Here is an 18,747-nt window from a genome sequence, read left to right as displayed (position 1 = left end):
TATATATATATATATATATATATATACACACACACAAGCTTTTATTGCACAATTAAACTATTATACAATGTACACATGCTGGGTCCCTTTTGTGTACAATGAGATATTGTTAGAACAAAAAATAGATAAGAATTGTTCCGTGGTTCATCATTATAAATTGATCATTTTATTATGAATTTGACACAGGGCAGTGAATGATATTTTGACAAAGATCATATCCAAGGATGTAGCCTACTGTGGACAAACACAGGGCACTGACACACTGAACATTGACGCATGAAAGGAGGTCACATCCACACTTTGTAACGTGGATGAAAATCTATGGCTGCTATTATGTTAATTGTTTTTATCAGATTGAAAATTGTCAGATTTCTACGACACAAACTCCACTCAGAAGAGAAGAAGACCAAGGACTGACAGCAAGTTGCGCAACAGTTGGGCTGTGAGCGCCCCCTGGTGGACATTTTTGAATGATCTGCTGACCAGCTGGGAGCATAGAGACCTTTGGTTTGGACTCATCTGCTGCAGCATATTATGAAGTAATAACTCACTCATATCTGTTTAATGTGTTGAAGTAGGACTCAGATCCATGAGATCAAAAAAGGGCCATTAATTAAGTATAAAACCAGGTTTAAAATGCATGCTTGTAACTTGCCGTTTTAACTTCAGTGTGACATCTACAGACAGGAACTGTGTGAAACCTTACTGTTGAAAATACTCATGAATACATTTTTATTATACACACACAAAATATTTATACAGTTACAAAAACCTTTTCCATGTGAACAATATATATATATATATATATATATATAAGCACAAAACATTCTCACATAATGGATTTCTTCAGCTACTAAATTTTTTATACATGAAAATACACGCTATCCTTTGTGACTTTATCAAGGAGAAACTTGATTTTGCAATGATGGCACTCAGCTGTTACTCGAGCAGAACATGCCATCAGATGTGTTCAAATCAATATCTTTTGATATAAAATGTATTGTTTGAAACACAATGTTTTACATCATCTTTAACATTGGGTCAGAAAGAGAGATCATTTTTGTGTTGAAAAAAACAAACATAAATAAAATCAATCATCTTCAGAAACTTTTATTTATTTTTTTTATTCACATTAAGAGCAACACAGTTTCAAAAGCATCTGCAGCATTTCTTCCCAGTGCAAAAACAAAGACCATCTGACTGGGTTTACTGGTACTCGACAACAATCCTCTCATCAGACCGGCCACTTCACTGATTCACCAACTTTGACTGAACCTGGTACCTGAATGACATCAGCAACTCTCTAAAGTCTCTTAAAGCTTATTGCAACTGACTTCACATGAAACAGTTGATTTCTAACAAAATATGATGGAACGTCAAAGTCCCAGAGCCTCAATAAAGCTGATTAATTCATGATTGCTGGCAGCTGGAAAAAAACCTCTTCATGATAAAGTGGTAAGATGTGTATTTAAAAGCATAAAAGGGACTTTTCACCCCAAAATCAAAAACATAAATTTTTCCTCTGCCTTGGAACAATGGAGCAAATGCACTTTGCTGGTGGTCCACAAAGCCAAAATCATTTAGTTCCATTATACTCGAGAGAGGGTAGACATCTCTACGGAAAAATATTTTTGTTTTGAGATCAACTGGCCCTTTAAATGCCATATTCTTAACACATGATGGACTGGATGGAACAAGTCAATACCGTTTATAACCTCTAGACAGATATAAATGGCAATAATATTCTTCAAAGTAAAGTGTGACACTCATTATCTTTTCTCTCCAGTTTGGAAAGCACTGTATTGTGATTCTTTATGCCAATGGCTCCCACACATGGGGAGGGGGAGACAGCCATGCCTTTGAGTCAAATGGTGTCTCTTGTGTGTTTTTCAGGCTTCTCCCTGTCTCGTCTCCTCCCGGCGGCCACTTTCGATCAACCAGTAGTGCAGCAACAAGCACACAACACACACTACCAGGGATTGAACCAATGTTTGGCCTTGTGATACATTTCAGTCACTTTTTTTTTTTTTTTACATAAATGAGACAAAGATGCTTCAGACAAAGATAATATGACAACCAAAAACAGAGATGCATTTCTCATGACGATGTAAGGTATTTTAAAAAAACACAAATTTATCCTGGGTTTCATGACAGTGATGGAGTGGATAAGAAGGCAGTACCACTTTAAATAAAACTCAGGATGAGTGTACAACTGTATTTAAATAAAATCTTGTAACAAAAGCTGGGGAAACATGTTTAGACATTGTCAATAAATAGCGAGGCTACTCCTCATTCTCAAGAGCAATACAACCGGGGAACATTGGAGTAACTTTAAACCTTCTGTATGTTTATGTGGCTGATGAACAGCTCACTGGACATATTAGTTATGCCCAACATAAATGTTCTTCTATACGCTTTGTATCTTCAATATGCACATTAGCCCTTAAAACACAAGCATGAGCAAATGACCTCCCTTGGGTGGTTTCAATCAAGAAATACAGTAAAAGTATTTGACCAAGACTCTTGATCAATTCTATGTATACATTGCTTCTTTACACTCTATATACACAACACAAAGCAAATCCTAAAATGTTAAAAGTCAAGAATAGTACATCCAAAATCGCAGGGGAAAATGCTGTGGGGTTGAGCATATTTACATCATAATTACAAGTTTACAAGCACACTGTGTTAAAGAATGAGTTTGTACAATGACTGCACTGCAGGCAAAAAGCTATCATAAAATAAAACTTGTTGATCAGAGCTGAACTGGGCTTATGACTGGTAGAAGAAAGAAAGAAAGATTTGGCTCCAGCGTGCACTGCCTGCTCTCACCTAAGACACATTGGTTGTTGATTTAAACCCGTGCTGCTGTGCAGTACGCCATCTACTGTACACAGTGGGAAGGTTTTCAGTACATTCAATTGATTCCAACACAAGTTTGGTATTTTAAGCTATCAATCAACCAACAAACCAAGCAATCTACTAGCCAAATTGTGACTTATATAGTAAATGCTTCTGGCTGCATGAGTAACTAGAGCTCAGAATGGCAGTTAGCTATTTTTCTAACACGACGATACAAGGTCAGGCTAATTCTAAGCACAATTCCTCTCTAAAGTACCGGTAATTTTAACTTCTCATTACTAAGAGATCCCTGACGGCTGCAACATATATCTGACGATTTAAGAGAGAAAGTGCAGAACTCACTGACAGAACATACATACACAATAATGTTGACATTCTTCATACTTCTCTTTGAAGTGGCCATTACTGAGCTCATACAGTGAACTGCCTGAGAGCAGGCTGAGTGAAAGGAGTGTGGGAGAAAAATGATTGTCTGCTCAGGCATGAGGTTTAGATGAGAGTAGCAGATGAGAGGTTTGGTCGATAGCATAAAGTGTGAGGAGTGTGTTTGCGTCCGACAACTTCCTGTCAGACACACAATCATAGCCACCCTGAGCTAGCAAATACAACTCACAGGACCAATCTCAGTAAAATCCAACACCTTGTCCACCCAGGTAGAGCACAACCTCTGGCTTTGATTAGTACTCTGACCTGGATAAAGGGGGTTAAGAGACACAGTCCTACAATAGTGCAAACGCTGCTGTTGTCTTGACAACATGCCCCTGTTGCCTGTCAGTGGGGCGGAGACTGGATGGAGCGCCCGTATTAGAGCCAGTTCTTGAGCGCGGACAAGTTTTTGTCCATCCAGCGCTGGTTCAGCCTGATGGTTTCCAAAGCTTCCTGCACACTTCTCATGTGAGATCCACGCTCCTTCAGACTGGAGAAGAAACCCTGAACCTGCAACACAAACATACAAACACACTGAGGAGCGAATTCAACAAGAATGGTTTGTGCATTTACACGAGGCACAGCAGCATGACTTCATTGACCATTTAAATCTCCAGAGTCAGACATGCCGACCAACTAATTTCCAGATTTTGGTCACTTATTTCAAAGGTAGCCAGTGGGATATTTAAAATAAAAATTAAGAAAGACCCGGGGGTCTTCCCCCTAGGCCTTCCCTCTAGGGATCTCACTGCCCCACATCATAAGCTCCTTGATAAACTCCTTCTAGTTGCTCGAAAGTGTATATTAAAAAACTGGATCAAAACCCTTGCACCTAGTGTCACCCTTTCTGTGTTTTGTATTGTTAATGAGTTTGAAAACAATAAAGTGTGTTTAAAAAAAAAAAAAAAAAAGACATGCCGACCGGATCAGTCAGGATCTAATGTTAATTACGGTTCTGATGTTTTTCTAAACATCCGAAAGGTTGCATACAATGGGCCTCATTCATGAAACGTGAGCAGAACGAATTTGTGTGTAAACCGTTCGCAGACGGAAATTTACGTGCATCTCCGCATTCATCAATATTTTAGTAGCTCCGATCTTTTCGTAGCTACTAACAAAATCTACACATGCTGCTGACCACACGTAGTGCTTGTGTAAATTTAAGAACGCATATAAATAATGCTCGTCACTGTTGGAAATTACAATTTTAATTCATAATGCGTTCTGTTATGTACACAATACGCAGATGCCTTTGAAACATGTGATATAAACATGACAAACGATTAAAAATATAACATATTTAGTTAAATTAGTTGGCAATTGGCGGGATTAAGATTCAGATTAAACTCATAATTGTGAATTATCTATGTAAATTGACGCATCCTGCCTGCAGTTCTCAGAGGTATCATTAAATTAATGCCAGAGTATATCCAATTTCCATACGGCGCACAACGGCAGACAGAAGTAATGCAGGGGTTCAGCGCAGTTGCAAACATGCCAGGTGTTATCGGTGCCATAGACTGCACACACGTACGCATCAAGGCTCCATCCGGTGATGCATTTGCTTACATTAACCGGAAAAACTTTCATTCCGTGAATGTGCAACTGATCTGTGACGCAAAGTGTGTGTTGTTAAACGTTGTGGCACGGTGGCACGGTGGCCCGGTGGGACGCATGACGCATTCATCCTGCGTAATTGCGCAGTTGGCACGCGTTTGGAGGATGGAGCTGTGAGAGACGGCTGGCTCATTGGTAAGAATATAGCCTGCATAATCACATGTGTGTGTTATATATGGACTTACCTTTCTATATCCATAGGGGATAGGGGTTACCCACTGACGCCGTGGCTTATGACCCCACTGGCCAGCCCGCAGACACCACAGGAGCATACAATGAGGCGCACGCGGCTACTCGGGCCGTTGTAGAGCGCACCAACGGGGTATTTGGACTCTGAGCGTCCTCCTCCTGTGGCAGATGTACTTTTTTTGTGTGCGCTAATGCGTTTCTTTGCGTCAAGTTTAATGTCAAACCATTTACGTTTAACCTCGGACGTAGTTCTTTGCACTACAGAAACCACATTTACTGCGTCCGTCACCTCCCTCCACGCTTTCGCTTTGCCTGTCCCTGTCACACCACTACTAACAGATGAAAATAAAAATTTTTTTTTGGACTCCACTTCTCCCAAAATAACTTCAATCTCCGCTTCGGAAAAATTCTTTTTTCTTTCTCGTTCTTTTTTTCTTTGTGCCATCACTGACAGGTTGACAGGATGCCTCTACACACCTCCTTATATGGTGGTCATTAGCAATTCATGGGCGGGGTTCATGCTAATTGCTGATTATCGGGAGCGCGCTGCCACCTTACGATGGATTGGCATTCATGATCATACACACGTGTTTACGATCAGATCTGAGTTTCCCGCGGCGTTCATGAATCCGGAGTAGGTTTTTAGTAGCGTAGGCTTTTATGTGCAAATCTACGCACAAATCTACTAACGTTTCATGAATGAGGCCCAATGAGAGTATGCAAGTGCATTAGATGTGGTCATACTGAGCCAGAGGTATTTTCAAGAGGTACAGAAAAACTGTTTATATACCTTGTTTTTCTTTCATTTCTTTTGTTTTCGTGTATTTTCAAAAGTGACACAGAGGGGAGTTGAGAGGAGCAATCGGTTTGTTGAGTTTGAGCGGACATCCGTTACAAATGCACTCAGTCATCACCAACTCTCTAAAGATGCCAAACAATTCAATTTAACTGTTTGTGGCAAATAGCACTGATCTTTGAGAATTGGACTATCTTTGCAATGAGGCTCTTTGCATAGAAAGGGACCAACTTTGCACCAAATATATGCATATTGCCTCTTTTATATTTGTGCAAATAGCCTAGGAGCACCGAGACGCTATTTGCATGGCAGCGAAGACAGGGTGCACCCTTTGCAGATGCTTTAACAATTAGAATTTTTCTTTTACTTAGGTTTGTGCCCGTTTATAGACCACAGAGCTACATACCTTTTGTGAATTAGCCCCACTTGATATAACACATTAAAAACATCCTGTAAACAGTAAATATCTTTCCACAAACAAGTGCACAGAATATGCTGCAGGAAACATATATTCCATTAGAAAATAAAACATACTTGATCAAGGTGTGTCTGTGTGGAGAACTGAGAGGTGGCAGACTTGATGATTGACTGAATGGCAAAGGAGCCCACAGGGAACCTGCATACAAAAACAAAAAATACTGATGTTTCATTTTTTTCATTTTTATGTGAAATAATCTTAAATGAATTCTGAGTGATAACTTTTATGAAGCTGACAGAAACCACTTACTTCTCTATGAGCCGATCCCAGTTCTCTTGTATGAAATCCCAGGCAAACAGGTAGCCTGCAAAGCCGTTACATACAGTGCTGATGACCAGCGGCAACTCCTGTGTCTGGATGATATCTCCCTTCAGACCTTCCTTTAGAATCCTAGAACAAGTGTTCAAACGCTGTTCAATACACTACACTTACCATCATACAGGAGGATAACACATTGTTTATAAAGCCCTTTAAATCACTTACATTACAAACATGCTTCAGAAAAACGTTGAAGATTATTTATGTTTTAATTTTACATAATGATCCATTTTGATGGTCACTAAAACTCTGTAAACTTTATCCATTGCAAAAAATGATCTGCTGCTTGCCTCAAACCGACAAGATCAAAATAAATGATTGGGTTTTGAGTGTTTCATTACATACAGCTACTGACTCATGTTGAGTCCATGATTATGTTTTCCCAAGTGGAATTTCTCAAGAAATTGCTCTCAGTGTGGGCTGGTAGGATTTTACCTGTGAGTGAAATGCTTTTAGTATTTTAACATTGTTGCTCTGTGACACATTGGTTTCATGGTATGTTCCAATAATTAAAAAAAATATCTCACTTTTGACAAGTACATTGGATTCTTCTTTTTTTTCAGCTGTACAAATAAAACTGACTTGATCAGTTGAATGTATGCTTATAGAATCATCAATGGGGAAACAAAGATGTTGATGCTTGATCCTGGTCAGAAGCAAACACACACACACACACACACACACACACACACACACACACTTACCATACAATAGAACGTGCGTCCTGAGTAGATGCTAGGCCTCGCAGCATTTTTCTCTTCTCTGCATCATAGGTGGCATATTGGTACATGCTGAGCAAAGTTTCCCAGTCTTTATTTGACTGAGCAGCCACAGTGAATACAACTTGCTGCAGATCACCAGGGATCCTACAGAAAATAAAAGGATGCAAATTTATCTTGGGTTAAAAGTGCAAAAAAACAAACAAACCCAAAAACCACTTAAAAAACTTCCAACAATTTACAGCTCTCGATCTCCAAAAAGCAACTCAAAAATAAACTGCATGCTTTACATACCCTGAGGTCCCATTGGACTCGACATACTTCTTGAACTCTTCTTTTGCTCTCTGAACGCAGCTTTCTTTACCCAGACTACAGGCCGTCCCAAGCAGGGCTGAGCGCAGCTCCTGTTTAGACACGCTCTCCTCCTCGCCCCATGTTTGGTTGTCCATCAGAGAACCAAACTGATGCTGAATACGAGTCTGTCATATGTAAGAAAAACATCATGGATACATTAGTACTCAAAAACACTTTTTACACACCTGGGATTTTAGCTTGTCCTGTATTTTCCTTGATAAAACAATAACTAACACAACTTCTTAAATAATGCTAAGTCAGATATGAAAATGTGTGTTTTATTGTTTCTGATTAATGACACAGTAACACTGATAAAAATGTGTAATTTAAGCAGGTTTTTGTTTTTAAAATATAGTTTAGTCGATGTAAAAGATAGAGGTCAGTAAGGTTTGAGTGAGTGATTGGTAAAACAAATATGAACATAATCCTTTGAGCTTTCAATTTAAAGGCTTTAGAAAAAAAGTTGTATTGGAAGGAACTCAAAAGTTGCATATTCTGGTGTAAAGCACGTTATTATGAAGGCTAAATATTTGCTGCAAAAACTTTACTGCCTTTATGCTACCTTTTAAACATAATGCCTTTAAATATAATGTCGCTAAAGCATAATGACAAATTTCTACAATATGGATTAAAGACTTCATTGTCCAAACAATGATTTGTAAAAATTTGTAATTAAAAAAAAATCTTTTGAATCTGTTTGATAGAAACATGGTTTAGTATATCTTTATTCCCAAAATGTGTGTGTGTGTGTGTGTGTGTGTGTGTGTGTGTGTGTGTGTGTGTGTGTGTGTACCTTCATGCGGGCCACTAGATCGTGCTCTTGTCTTTTGTCCAGCAGCCGGTAGATTACATTGAGCTGTAACAACGCCTCTGTCACAGGAGAAGTCTCCGTTTCTTTCGACATGTAATTCAGCAGGTTGAGTACTTGGTGGAAGGTCACACGTCCCAGTCTGTTGAAAAAAAACAGGGCAGTAAGAGAATGATGGCTTGTGAGAAGTCAAATACTGGATTTGGTCAATACTCCTCTAAAAATTCTAGAAATTCAACAAACAACTTTTTATATTGTCCACTATACCTTGACAGAGCGAAGATGTTGTGTATGAGCGAGGCACGGTCTTCTTGTGTGAGAACACTGACATCGTTGGACAAAGCAGCGGTAAGAGCTTCCCAGCCGTCCTCTCCATAGTGGACAATGTAGAAGCCTGTGTTTTTGTAGTTCAACTTCAGCCACTTTACACTTTCTGGTACTTTGAGAGTTTCTAAAAACACAAACAAAAATGGAGCATTTCACACAGTTCTCAGTCAAGTCGAGTCGAGTGGCCCCGAGCTGCACCATGCTGTGGAACACACCATTAGTGTTTTACCTGACTTGGTCTTCAAAGTGAAAATCTGTCTGCACTCAGGGGCAAAACTACAGTTGTCAGTCACGTACGTCACAGGAATATTCCACAAGCTAAAGAGAGAAAAATTAAGTTAGGGTTTTGGTGGATTTCTGTGATTTGTGTGTGTGTGTGTGTGTGTGTGTGTGTGTGGTAAGGAAACCCACCTGGAAGTATGCGTGGCACTGTCAGACGTGAGCAGGAAGTGCTCCTGTGTGAGGGTCACCTGATCTCCTGTGCGGCTTACAGTAACCAATGGGAAGCCTTTCTTTGACGTCCATGAGCTCATCATCTCCGACACATTCTGGTGCTGCGTTGAAACCTCGACCTGAAGACAGAGAGAGAAACCCATGATAGTAAACCCATAAAAGTCATGATCATTGTTTTTTTTACTTAAATATAATAATTGTGGGAATGGTCTGAAACTTAATTAATTCTGAAGATTTGTGCTGACAATTACAATTTCTATAATCTGAACCTAAAGGGAATATTAACAGGCAAATCATATTGATAATGCAGCTCCTGAGACAATTCTCATTCTCGATCTGTCTCATTATGTGATGACCAATACTAGCAAAGCGTAGCCGTTATCAGGGTATATATTATATATAATTACAGCCACATGACAGATAACAAAGGGAAGCAACATTTCAAATGTATCCAACATGATAAACTACTCATGTGTGCTGTCCATAGCAACCAAAAACAAAAAAGGCACACACACAAACCTGTGTCAAACTGTTCCAGAGGTCGTCAGTGTCCGTGTTTAATCCACTAAACTGTTTCAGGTATTGAATGATGCCCTTTCTGAACTGTTGGTCACCTGGCAGGGAGGCGTTCAGCATCAGGAGAATAGACGCACCCTAATAGACGGAAGCACAAAGCATATGTCACCACATCCAAATCAGACACACACAGAAACTACAGTTTGAGTGTGAGGTTCAGTAGAGAATGTCTACAGCTGAATATGGAAATTAATTGAATTAATGATCATTGCATCTATTTATCTTAGTACATATTATTAGAGATAGTGAACCTTCTCATAGGAGACGGAGTCAAACATCTCTTCCACCTGTTCCGGCTTATTAACCTCAGTTGACACAGCGTGGGAGGAGTTTAGTGCATCTTTATCCAAGGCTCTGAAGCGTACTGCCAGGAACAAATTACCCTGCAAACAAACACAGGATGTACTGCAAAGGCACACAACAAAGAGCACACCTTTATCTTCTTAACAATATGTGTGAACTTACAATGTCCAGCTTGGGCAACACTGTCTGCAGCGACATGTACTGCATGTAAGTGGCAAAGCCCTCGTTGAGCCACAAGTCATTCCACCAACTCATCGTTACCAAGTTTCCAAACCACTGCAACACAACGTCAGAGGTGGATTAGCACCTGACTGCAGCACATTCACTATATCTGCTGCTTTTCACAAGCACAAAGGCAAACACAGCTACCTGATGAGCAAGCTCATGCGCTATGACGGAGGCAACGACTTGTTTTTCCAGAGGGGAGGACTGTTTGCCCACCAGCAGGCTGGTCTCTCTGAAAGTGATGAGTCCCCAGTTCTCCATGGCTCCTGCTAGGAAGTCTGGGATAGCCACCAGGTCTGACAAAAGAGAAAAGGAGAGGAATGTGGAATGTGAAAAGAGGGGAGAAAAGAAAAATCAGTCAGAGCAGGACAAGGGGGAAATAGCATGTGAGTGAAATGTGCAAGTTCCTGTGTGTATTCACCTAGTTTTTTGAGGGGGTAGTTAATTTCAAAGAAGTCATTGTAGAACTCCAGCAGTTTGGAGGCTGTCTCCAGAGCATAGTTAGTGTGCTCCTTCTTCTCTGGCACAGAGTACACAGACACCTAAAACACACCGATACAAATATACATTTACATATCAGGACAGTTTATCAGCAACAGCCTCTCTGATAACAAATTAAAAAATTCAAATGTACATCCTGCACTGAAAGCAAAAAGGGGCCAGTCAGAGTCTGTATCGAACTCTGTACTTTTAAGAGTACCAACCAAATTACGTAAGAACTACTGAGTATCGATTTATGTTAAATCAATCAGCACCAAACATCAGTACCTGAGAGTGCATCTGGGTGAGAGAGTAGAGAGAGAAAGAGAGAGCGTGACTACATCACCCCCGCTACTTGTTCACGTCACGGTGAGTCAGAGCAATGGCGAGCCGAAAGCTGTCGCAAGCTTGGTCACAGTTTTTCTAAAGTCCACACAGACCACATTTGTTGCAGTGAGATCACGTGCTTCCTCTTCACGCTCTGCCCTGGTGACAGACCGTTGATGTCGCTGGGCTATTTTAGTGGGGCTTAAAGGGAAACGTAACCATGACGAAAGGTGGTCTGGAGCTCCCACTGCTCACCCTCCGCTCAGACCACCAGTCCGGTACAAATGATTTGTGTGTAGCCCCAAATACTAATTTAAACTGAAGCCTGTGAAGCGCGATAAAAGACTGAAAAAGTTTGTAGGGATGGGTTAAATAAAATGTTCCAAATAAATTACAATGCTGATTTTTTTTTTAGAACTGAAATAAGAGTAAGAGAAAAGGTGGTTGGCTATGGGTACTTTCAGGTACTGCTACCAGTTCAAATATGAACGGTACCCAAGCCCAGTCACAGTCGTGTCAGACCTACCAGAGTTTCTGAGACATTTTTGCTGTTAGGGTTGAAGTTAGCAACAATGAAGGCCACAATGTAGGTGCTCATGTTGACACTGGTCTTTTCAAATTCATCTTCCACGAGGCCATTTGGAAGTGGTGTGCTTTTAGCCTGAAACACAAAGCACACAGACAAGATTACTACACACTAATACAATACATAGTCTGTTAGCTTAATTGTGCCCACACTGAGAGCATACGAGTCACAGTGGGAACAGGAATGACTTATGAATTCCTTAAAACATGAAGTGACATAAAATACAGACTGAAAGACATGTGTGTTGGACTACAAATTGTGTATATCTATATAACACACATGACGTTATTGGTCAGCTGTAGTTGACAATGTGTTGGTGTGAGAGAATGAGGCTGTGCACTCTGATAAATACATTACTATTTATAATAAATACCTCTAATTTCCATGTAAATATGCCAAATTCCATTTTGTTTTTGTACATACTCCCAGCTTAATGCTAGTAACCACTGAAAATAGAAAATGTTCTGAATTTATGGGAAATAAAGGAGATGTTGACCAGTTTATTATGTCTATTAATTGCTTCAATTATCTATTTTTGAATGCTTCTCATGGCAAATATTGGTATATGTGATTTATAAAGATTAACAGCAAACCGTGACATTAATTAGCTTAATTTTTCTCTAGTTGATTTGCATTTTATGTATGTTCAGAGAGACTTTTGTTTGTGCTTAATCCATTTAGTACACTGTGTGGGGTGTTTTAATACTGGTTCCTGTACTGTAAAAACAACCAGGAGATAATTAATGTTACAGTACCAGAGGCATGTTGGAAAGAGTCATGTATTCCTTTTTCTTGTTGATTTTAATCAGGAAGGTGGCTTTGAAAGCTGGTTCATCAAAGCAAGGAAAGGCCTTTCTTGCTGATAGTGGCTCAAACTGGGTGGCAGCTAAGACCCTGGGGACAAGAGGGAGATGAGCATGAAATAAAAAAAGATAAATGCTGTAAAATCAATTAGTGTTGGGTCTTGAAGTGAGCCAAAGGTCACATCGTTAACATGTTGTGAAGTATTTACAAAATTAATTAGTCTAGTGTACCTTTTGTTCCCATCTTTATCAGTGTATGAGCTGTTGTAGAAACCATCATAGGTGTGTGAGAGGTTGGCAGAGTACTCCAGGGTCAAAACACAGTACTGGCCTGCCTTCAGCTCCTCAGTGAACTGAACTGCTATCTGCTGTCTGGGTTTGTACTCCAGTACAATCACATCTCTGGCCTCCTCATTATCCAGCTGGAGGAGAGGCAGTATTAGTTAAAAATGAAGCAGAAAAACTTTGAATCAATTATTTTGTTTAGGCACAAATTTGATCCCACCTTGAACGTAGCTTTGGTGATGTTGAGATTAGCGCTGTGCAGGACAATGCGCTTGGTGTGTTGCAGCACAGACATGCCGATTATAGTGCGGCCGGTGAAGGTCATGTTGTCAAGGTCAGGATTCAGGGTGAGGTCGTAGCTAAGAGGATGAATGCTTTGAGGCAGTCGGAGCTGTGCCCATGGAAACAGTTGGCCATTTGTCGACACAGGGTAGACTGGCTGTATAGGAGTGGTTTTGTTGGCCTTTCGACAACCCGTCTGCAGAAGGATGAAGGGTTGAGGTCAGCCAGGATAATGGGTACAACTCATAAATGTTAATAATCTGATATTGACATAATGTGCTCTTAGCTGTCCTCTTTAGCTGTTTCCATGTGACCACAGAACCTACCAAAACAGAACAAGTTCTTACCCTGGTAAAGGTGCATCCAGGCAAGAAGTAGAGTACCATGGTCATAGAGGCTACTATCACCAGGAATAACACACAAACAACCATGGTACGGGCTGAGGGTCGTGAACATGACCTGAGACAAAGGAAGAGTTAAACATATCTTATGTCAAATAATTTCAGGGTGAAAAGGAGCAGCGGTTTATGAAAAGGCTGGAGCAGACAGATAAAAGTAACTGTAACAGTTGACAGGATTTATTAAACTGAAAACATGTTTTAAGATAAGCTTGATGCTCGATGATTGAATGGATTGATGATTGTTTTTTCCAAAGCCAATATTAAGCCAATTTAACTAACTTACTGCCTGAGTTGAGATGTTATAAAATAATCATCTCTAGAATCTGCACCCTCCTGTTCATTTAGAGATGATTCTGGTGGAGCAGCATTTAGTGATGAGTAGATTTTAAGTCCTTAACTACAAATCGGTTAGCAGTGTTTTTTTCCATCGATATGCCACCAAAGCTTTGCTCTCTGCTCCCTAAAAAGTGGATTGGATTTGCCAGTGTGAAGTCTGATCTTCTCAAAGAGTTCAAACAAACAAAATCAGCCTGTTTTCTTTTTCTTTTGTCTAATATATTGATTGCATTTTACATTTACTTTTGTTGGTCTGGGAATACAACTGAAAGGGTCCCTGAACAGTATCACTGTTACAGATGTTATGGTCTTCACACACCTATACTGGATTTTGTAATGACTGGCTGTGTATGAATTAAAAGGATATGTCATAATACATTGAGGTGCACTAACTTTTTTTGGCATCTTACTTAACATGGCTTCTTAACTTACTTTACTTTTGCAACTGTAACCACAATGTTTCCGACAGGATATTGAATTTGGCTGAAGTTTCAGGAAATGTTTCTCTACAAATCTATGTGCAAGCTGTTCACCTAAACCACCATGGCGTGTTTTATGATTTTATGTAAATATTTATCAAAATTGAGGTCATGGAAGAAAGAGATTTTTATTGCACCTATAGACTATCCAAGGTGCTGTGCATGTAACCTGTTAATTACTTCCATATATATATATATATATATATATATATATATATATATATATATATAGTTATTAGCTCTATATGGCTTACTTATCTCAAAATATAGAAAAGTCCTTTAGGATGTATTCTAAAATTTGTATATCACTGTACTGAAATACTTATAACAGAAGCTGATAATACATTATTACTAATCTAGCGCTGCTTTGAGACAAAAATGCCACAAGGTTTCCTTGATTTTTTTTCTTTATGTCAACATACTGCACCCCTGTACACTAAATGATGACCTTGTCAGTCTGTTACCTGGGTGGAGCCTGTCTGGTGTAAGGGGAAGAGTTGGATCTGTGAGCGGAGCTGCGGTTCATGAAGGACATGCCGAGCAGACGGGCTGAAGACTCGCAGTCCTCCTCGTCCTCGTCCATGTCATTCTCTCCCAGGCCTCGCACAAGCAACCGTGAGCTACGAGGCTCATACACCACCTCATCTGGGTCAAGAGCAGGAAACGTCTGCAGTGAGGATGTACAGTACATTGTTATTCTCCAGTTAAGCTGTGCAGTGCTTCCCATATAATGTTAATAACTGGATTGCATTTCCTAGGTAAATTAATTAGCACAGGGTAAGATGTGAGGAGGCAGTGAGGAGATTGAGGGCAGAGGACTAATGGATAATAATAAGGACAGGAGGAACTGTAAACAAAGAACAGGACAGAGTCATAATGATATGAAAACATTAGGACTGGTATTAAATGAGGATTGTAGCTAATACAGAATTAAATGTCTCCAACATAAGGGATGCAAAAGGGAATAAAATTGAGAGGGTTTGCAGTAGGGACTAGGGGGCAAAGTTAACTTCTATAAGTTTGTTTCATGTGGCTTTAAGTTGCAGTACGTCTTTACTGACAGAAGCTAAAAGGGGAAAATGGGTCATTGCAGCTGTGAAGAGAAGGATGCAGCATCTTCCTCATCCTAAAATGCGGTTCCTTTTTGTTCAAAGTAATTCTCAGAATTCTGAACATAGATAGGTAGGTGTAGCAGACAGATCTAAAATAAAGTACAGACCTGCGAAACATATTCTGAACTAAAACTGTGCAAATGAGCAACACTGGTTAACCACAAGTGTTGGTTACCCTCGAGTTAACTGATTATGTGAAAAGACTTATGAAAGTGTGGTACTTATGAAAGTGGTACAGATATGCATTCTGACATATGCAAATTATCAAGCCAATGGTGCTTAAAATGAAGGCATGCATGGCATACCGGAAATGCAGTGGAGTCTTTGGCCAAATCCACTACATCAGGCTCTTCTTCAAACATGCTGTTCTCAATCATGTTCCTCGGCAGGTTGGCTCGGTCTGCAACACATAGAGGAAGAGAAATCAGATAGAAGATTCTCAAAAGGGGAAATGAGAGCGAGAAAGAACAGAGTAAAAATGTTTATATATACTGACACACACAGCACTGTATGTTAACATATGTGCTCTGGTTTTTGAAGTTTGAGAGTTTTCCACAGAAGAGTTGTGGCAGCAAGTCTTTTTTCAATACAAAGGTTTGTCATTGTCACCTGATGTGCAGGCAACATGAAGCCTTATTTAACAAAGCACTAACTTTGTTGAGTTTCTTCGGTTTCCTGTTAGTAAACCTCCTACAGCATTTCCTGATACTTTGACCCACATAGAGTGGGCTCATCGAACTGGTGAGACAGATACTTTGAAGTACTGGTGTGATGAAATCTGTTAAGACAGACATCACTATATTTCCTTCTCAGTTCATTCATTCAACTGAAAAAGAAAACAACAACAAACTGCCAGAGTACCTTAAAAAATACAGGAAAGGCAAATGCAATGAAATTCATCAGCTGGTCATGTCACATACTAGTGCAGTTTACAAAAACTTGCATTTTCAGCATTTTTACAAGAGTTATGCCTTGTCTATGTAATCCATTTAATTTCCTGGCAGCCAGATTCTCTTCTCTACAATTCTCAGTAATTCCTGAAACAATCAGAGGCATGTTCAACTTCCTAATTTAATAATAACTAAAGTAGCAAAACGTTAAGCAATGCAACTCACGTTCCATTCATTTTTTACTTACAAGCTTAAGACAATGCATTTTCAGTTTCAGTTCCTGATGGATTGGAGTGGAAAGCACAGAATGACACTTGCTGAATACTCAGTGTTCATTCAGGAACAATGGCACCAAACAAAGGTGAGCTTTAGCTCACCACAAGGAAGACAAGAATCCAGAAATGCAAGAGTTGAATTCAGTTCCTTGTCTGTCCTGGATAGTGTAACTGATAAAACTGTATGGGCTGTCAATGTGTCGCTGTCTGGACCTCATTGCTGTGGTATGAATTTCTATTCATAGGCTAGGAGCTAAGTAGTAGGTAATGTGCAGAAGGGGATGTGATAAAAATATGACTCGTATGAAGCCCATCACACTTGATTAATAATGACTGTCATATCTACTTCTAATTTTTAAGATATTATAGAGAAGGCTATTTCATATGATGATGAGAGAGGCAGTTGATGTGATGGTTATCATCAAGGCTACAATTGGCAACGCGGCAGGCAATGTGAACAACCAACTCCTCTTGTACTTTCGGCAAGCTTTTTCAAGTCATGTAAATACAGCGAAAGAGCCTGTTCTGCTGACTGCACACTTCCTGTTTACTGAAAACATTTGTCAAGCCTATCGTAGAGTCACAGAAATATAGCTAAATATATATGTCTGAGTTTGATAGGTGTGTCCACTAATTCAGCCCTGATTAAAAAAAATCAGACACACTACACACAGTAAATGCAGAGTACTGAGTGACAGTACTGTTATCCGTTTGTCATTTAAAGTGCACGGGAAGGAAGCATCTGCTTCTGTTTTCTCATCTTTATCTGATTTAAATGTGATTGTGAAATATGACTTTCTGCTTTTACAAACAAATCACTAAGTCAGAAAACCAAGCACAGGCAGGAAGGAAAAAACAGGAAGTCTAACTACTGTGATTTGTAATTGCTTCTTACAGACAGAGACCAACCTGGAATTTATAATATCCACTGAGGTGAACAGAGTGTGTGCACTGGGCTTTTTGTTTGTTTTAATAAAGCCACGATCACCCTGGGACCATCACAGAGGTTATAAAACTACTGGCTGTTGGTTGCCTGGGCTGAGCTGAGCTGAGCGTGACTTATCAGCTCTCAAGACAAAACATAGCTATTATCAAACCGACAGACTTGAACTGGGCAAACAGTGCAGCTGTATTAGAAACAGAAAGTCGAGTCTTAACAGTGGCATTCTCTGTTTCTCTGAACACAGACATTGTTTAAGCTGTAGGGAATATGTTATTGGCTTGGTTGAGCTAATATAAAATCAGAACTTTGCATGAACACACAATACAAACAGTTCATCCTGCGTTGTGCTCGGAGTCATGTGCAGTAAAATGTTATCATGCCACTGCAGGACTGTCAACAGATTGACACTGCGATTAAGTTAGCTTCTCGGAAAAAAACACTCAACTGTAAACAGAGACAGCAGTCCCTCACAAAACATAAAGATTTGACTTGTAAAAAGTCAAACCCACCCCTGTCAACGTGTCCTCGGGTGAATGTCACTCCCAGTGAGCTTTCTGCTAATGTCCCGTCAGTTATTAGCTGGCCTGCTGCGGTTAGCTTGCTGTTCCTGTACCTTTCATCCTCCTTCCTTACCTGAACTGTTGCTGTCAAATGGATCCATGTTGGATACTCCAAACAACTCCTCGCGTCCACAACAGGAGAACACGGCAGCTCGACAGACGTGATGTTTTTGTAGCTGGCCACAACCCACAGCAGGCTATCAGTGGCTCACAATAAATAGCAGCCTGTCCTCACTGCTCTAACGTTAGCTACGTAGTAGCTAGCTTGGAACTAGCCAACTTCTGACCAACTGTAACACACTGAAAGACATTCAGTTAGCTAACGTTAGCTGGTATCCATAACTTTATCGCCCATAGCTGTTTAGTAGACTAAAACCTGAACGCGGCGGAATCGTCCAAAAAAACAAACCTCACGCTAACAGCATATAAACAAGTGTTTTTCAAACATGCTCGGTGAATTAACGCACGGGCAAATGACACTTTCCTTCCTCCGCGACCAGTTGTTGACAACCTCCCATCAAATTACAGTGCTGGCAT

General features: G+C 40.0%; 1 protein-coding gene across 1 annotated transcript; it reads right to left on the bottom strand.

Moving 5' to 3' along the window:
• Positions 1–1,108: 1,108 nt before the first annotated feature.
• On the bottom strand, positions 1,109–18,708 carry lnpep (leucyl/cystinyl aminopeptidase). The gene is made up of 22 exons (XM_059336415.1): positions 18,284–18,708; positions 15,848–15,942; positions 14,895–15,097; positions 13,562–13,673; positions 13,153–13,410; positions 12,879–13,069; positions 12,600–12,738; positions 11,785–11,919; positions 10,873–10,993; positions 10,596–10,747; positions 10,389–10,502; positions 10,175–10,306; positions 9,867–10,001; positions 9,306–9,466; positions 9,124–9,212; positions 8,835–9,018; positions 8,553–8,709; positions 7,700–7,884; positions 7,391–7,552; positions 6,618–6,758; positions 6,425–6,506; positions 1,109–3,798 (listed from the first exon to the last, which is right to left on the bottom strand). Exons 1-22 carry the CDS (start codon positions 18,309–18,311, stop codon positions 3,667–3,669), a joined length of 3,108 nt encoding a protein of 1,035 aa, XP_059192398.1. The 5' UTR covers positions 18,312–18,708; the 3' UTR covers positions 1,109–3,666.
• Positions 18,709–18,747: the final 39 nt, after the last annotated feature.

The sequence above is a fragment of the Centropristis striata genome, chromosome 7 (genome assembly GCF_030273125.1).
Source record: "Centropristis striata isolate RG_2023a ecotype Rhode Island chromosome 7, C.striata_1.0, whole genome shotgun sequence".
In the NCBI taxonomy this organism is placed as follows: domain Eukaryota; kingdom Metazoa; phylum Chordata; class Actinopteri; order Perciformes; family Serranidae; genus Centropristis; species Centropristis striata.
This window is presented reverse-complemented; position numbering and strand designations above follow the sequence as displayed.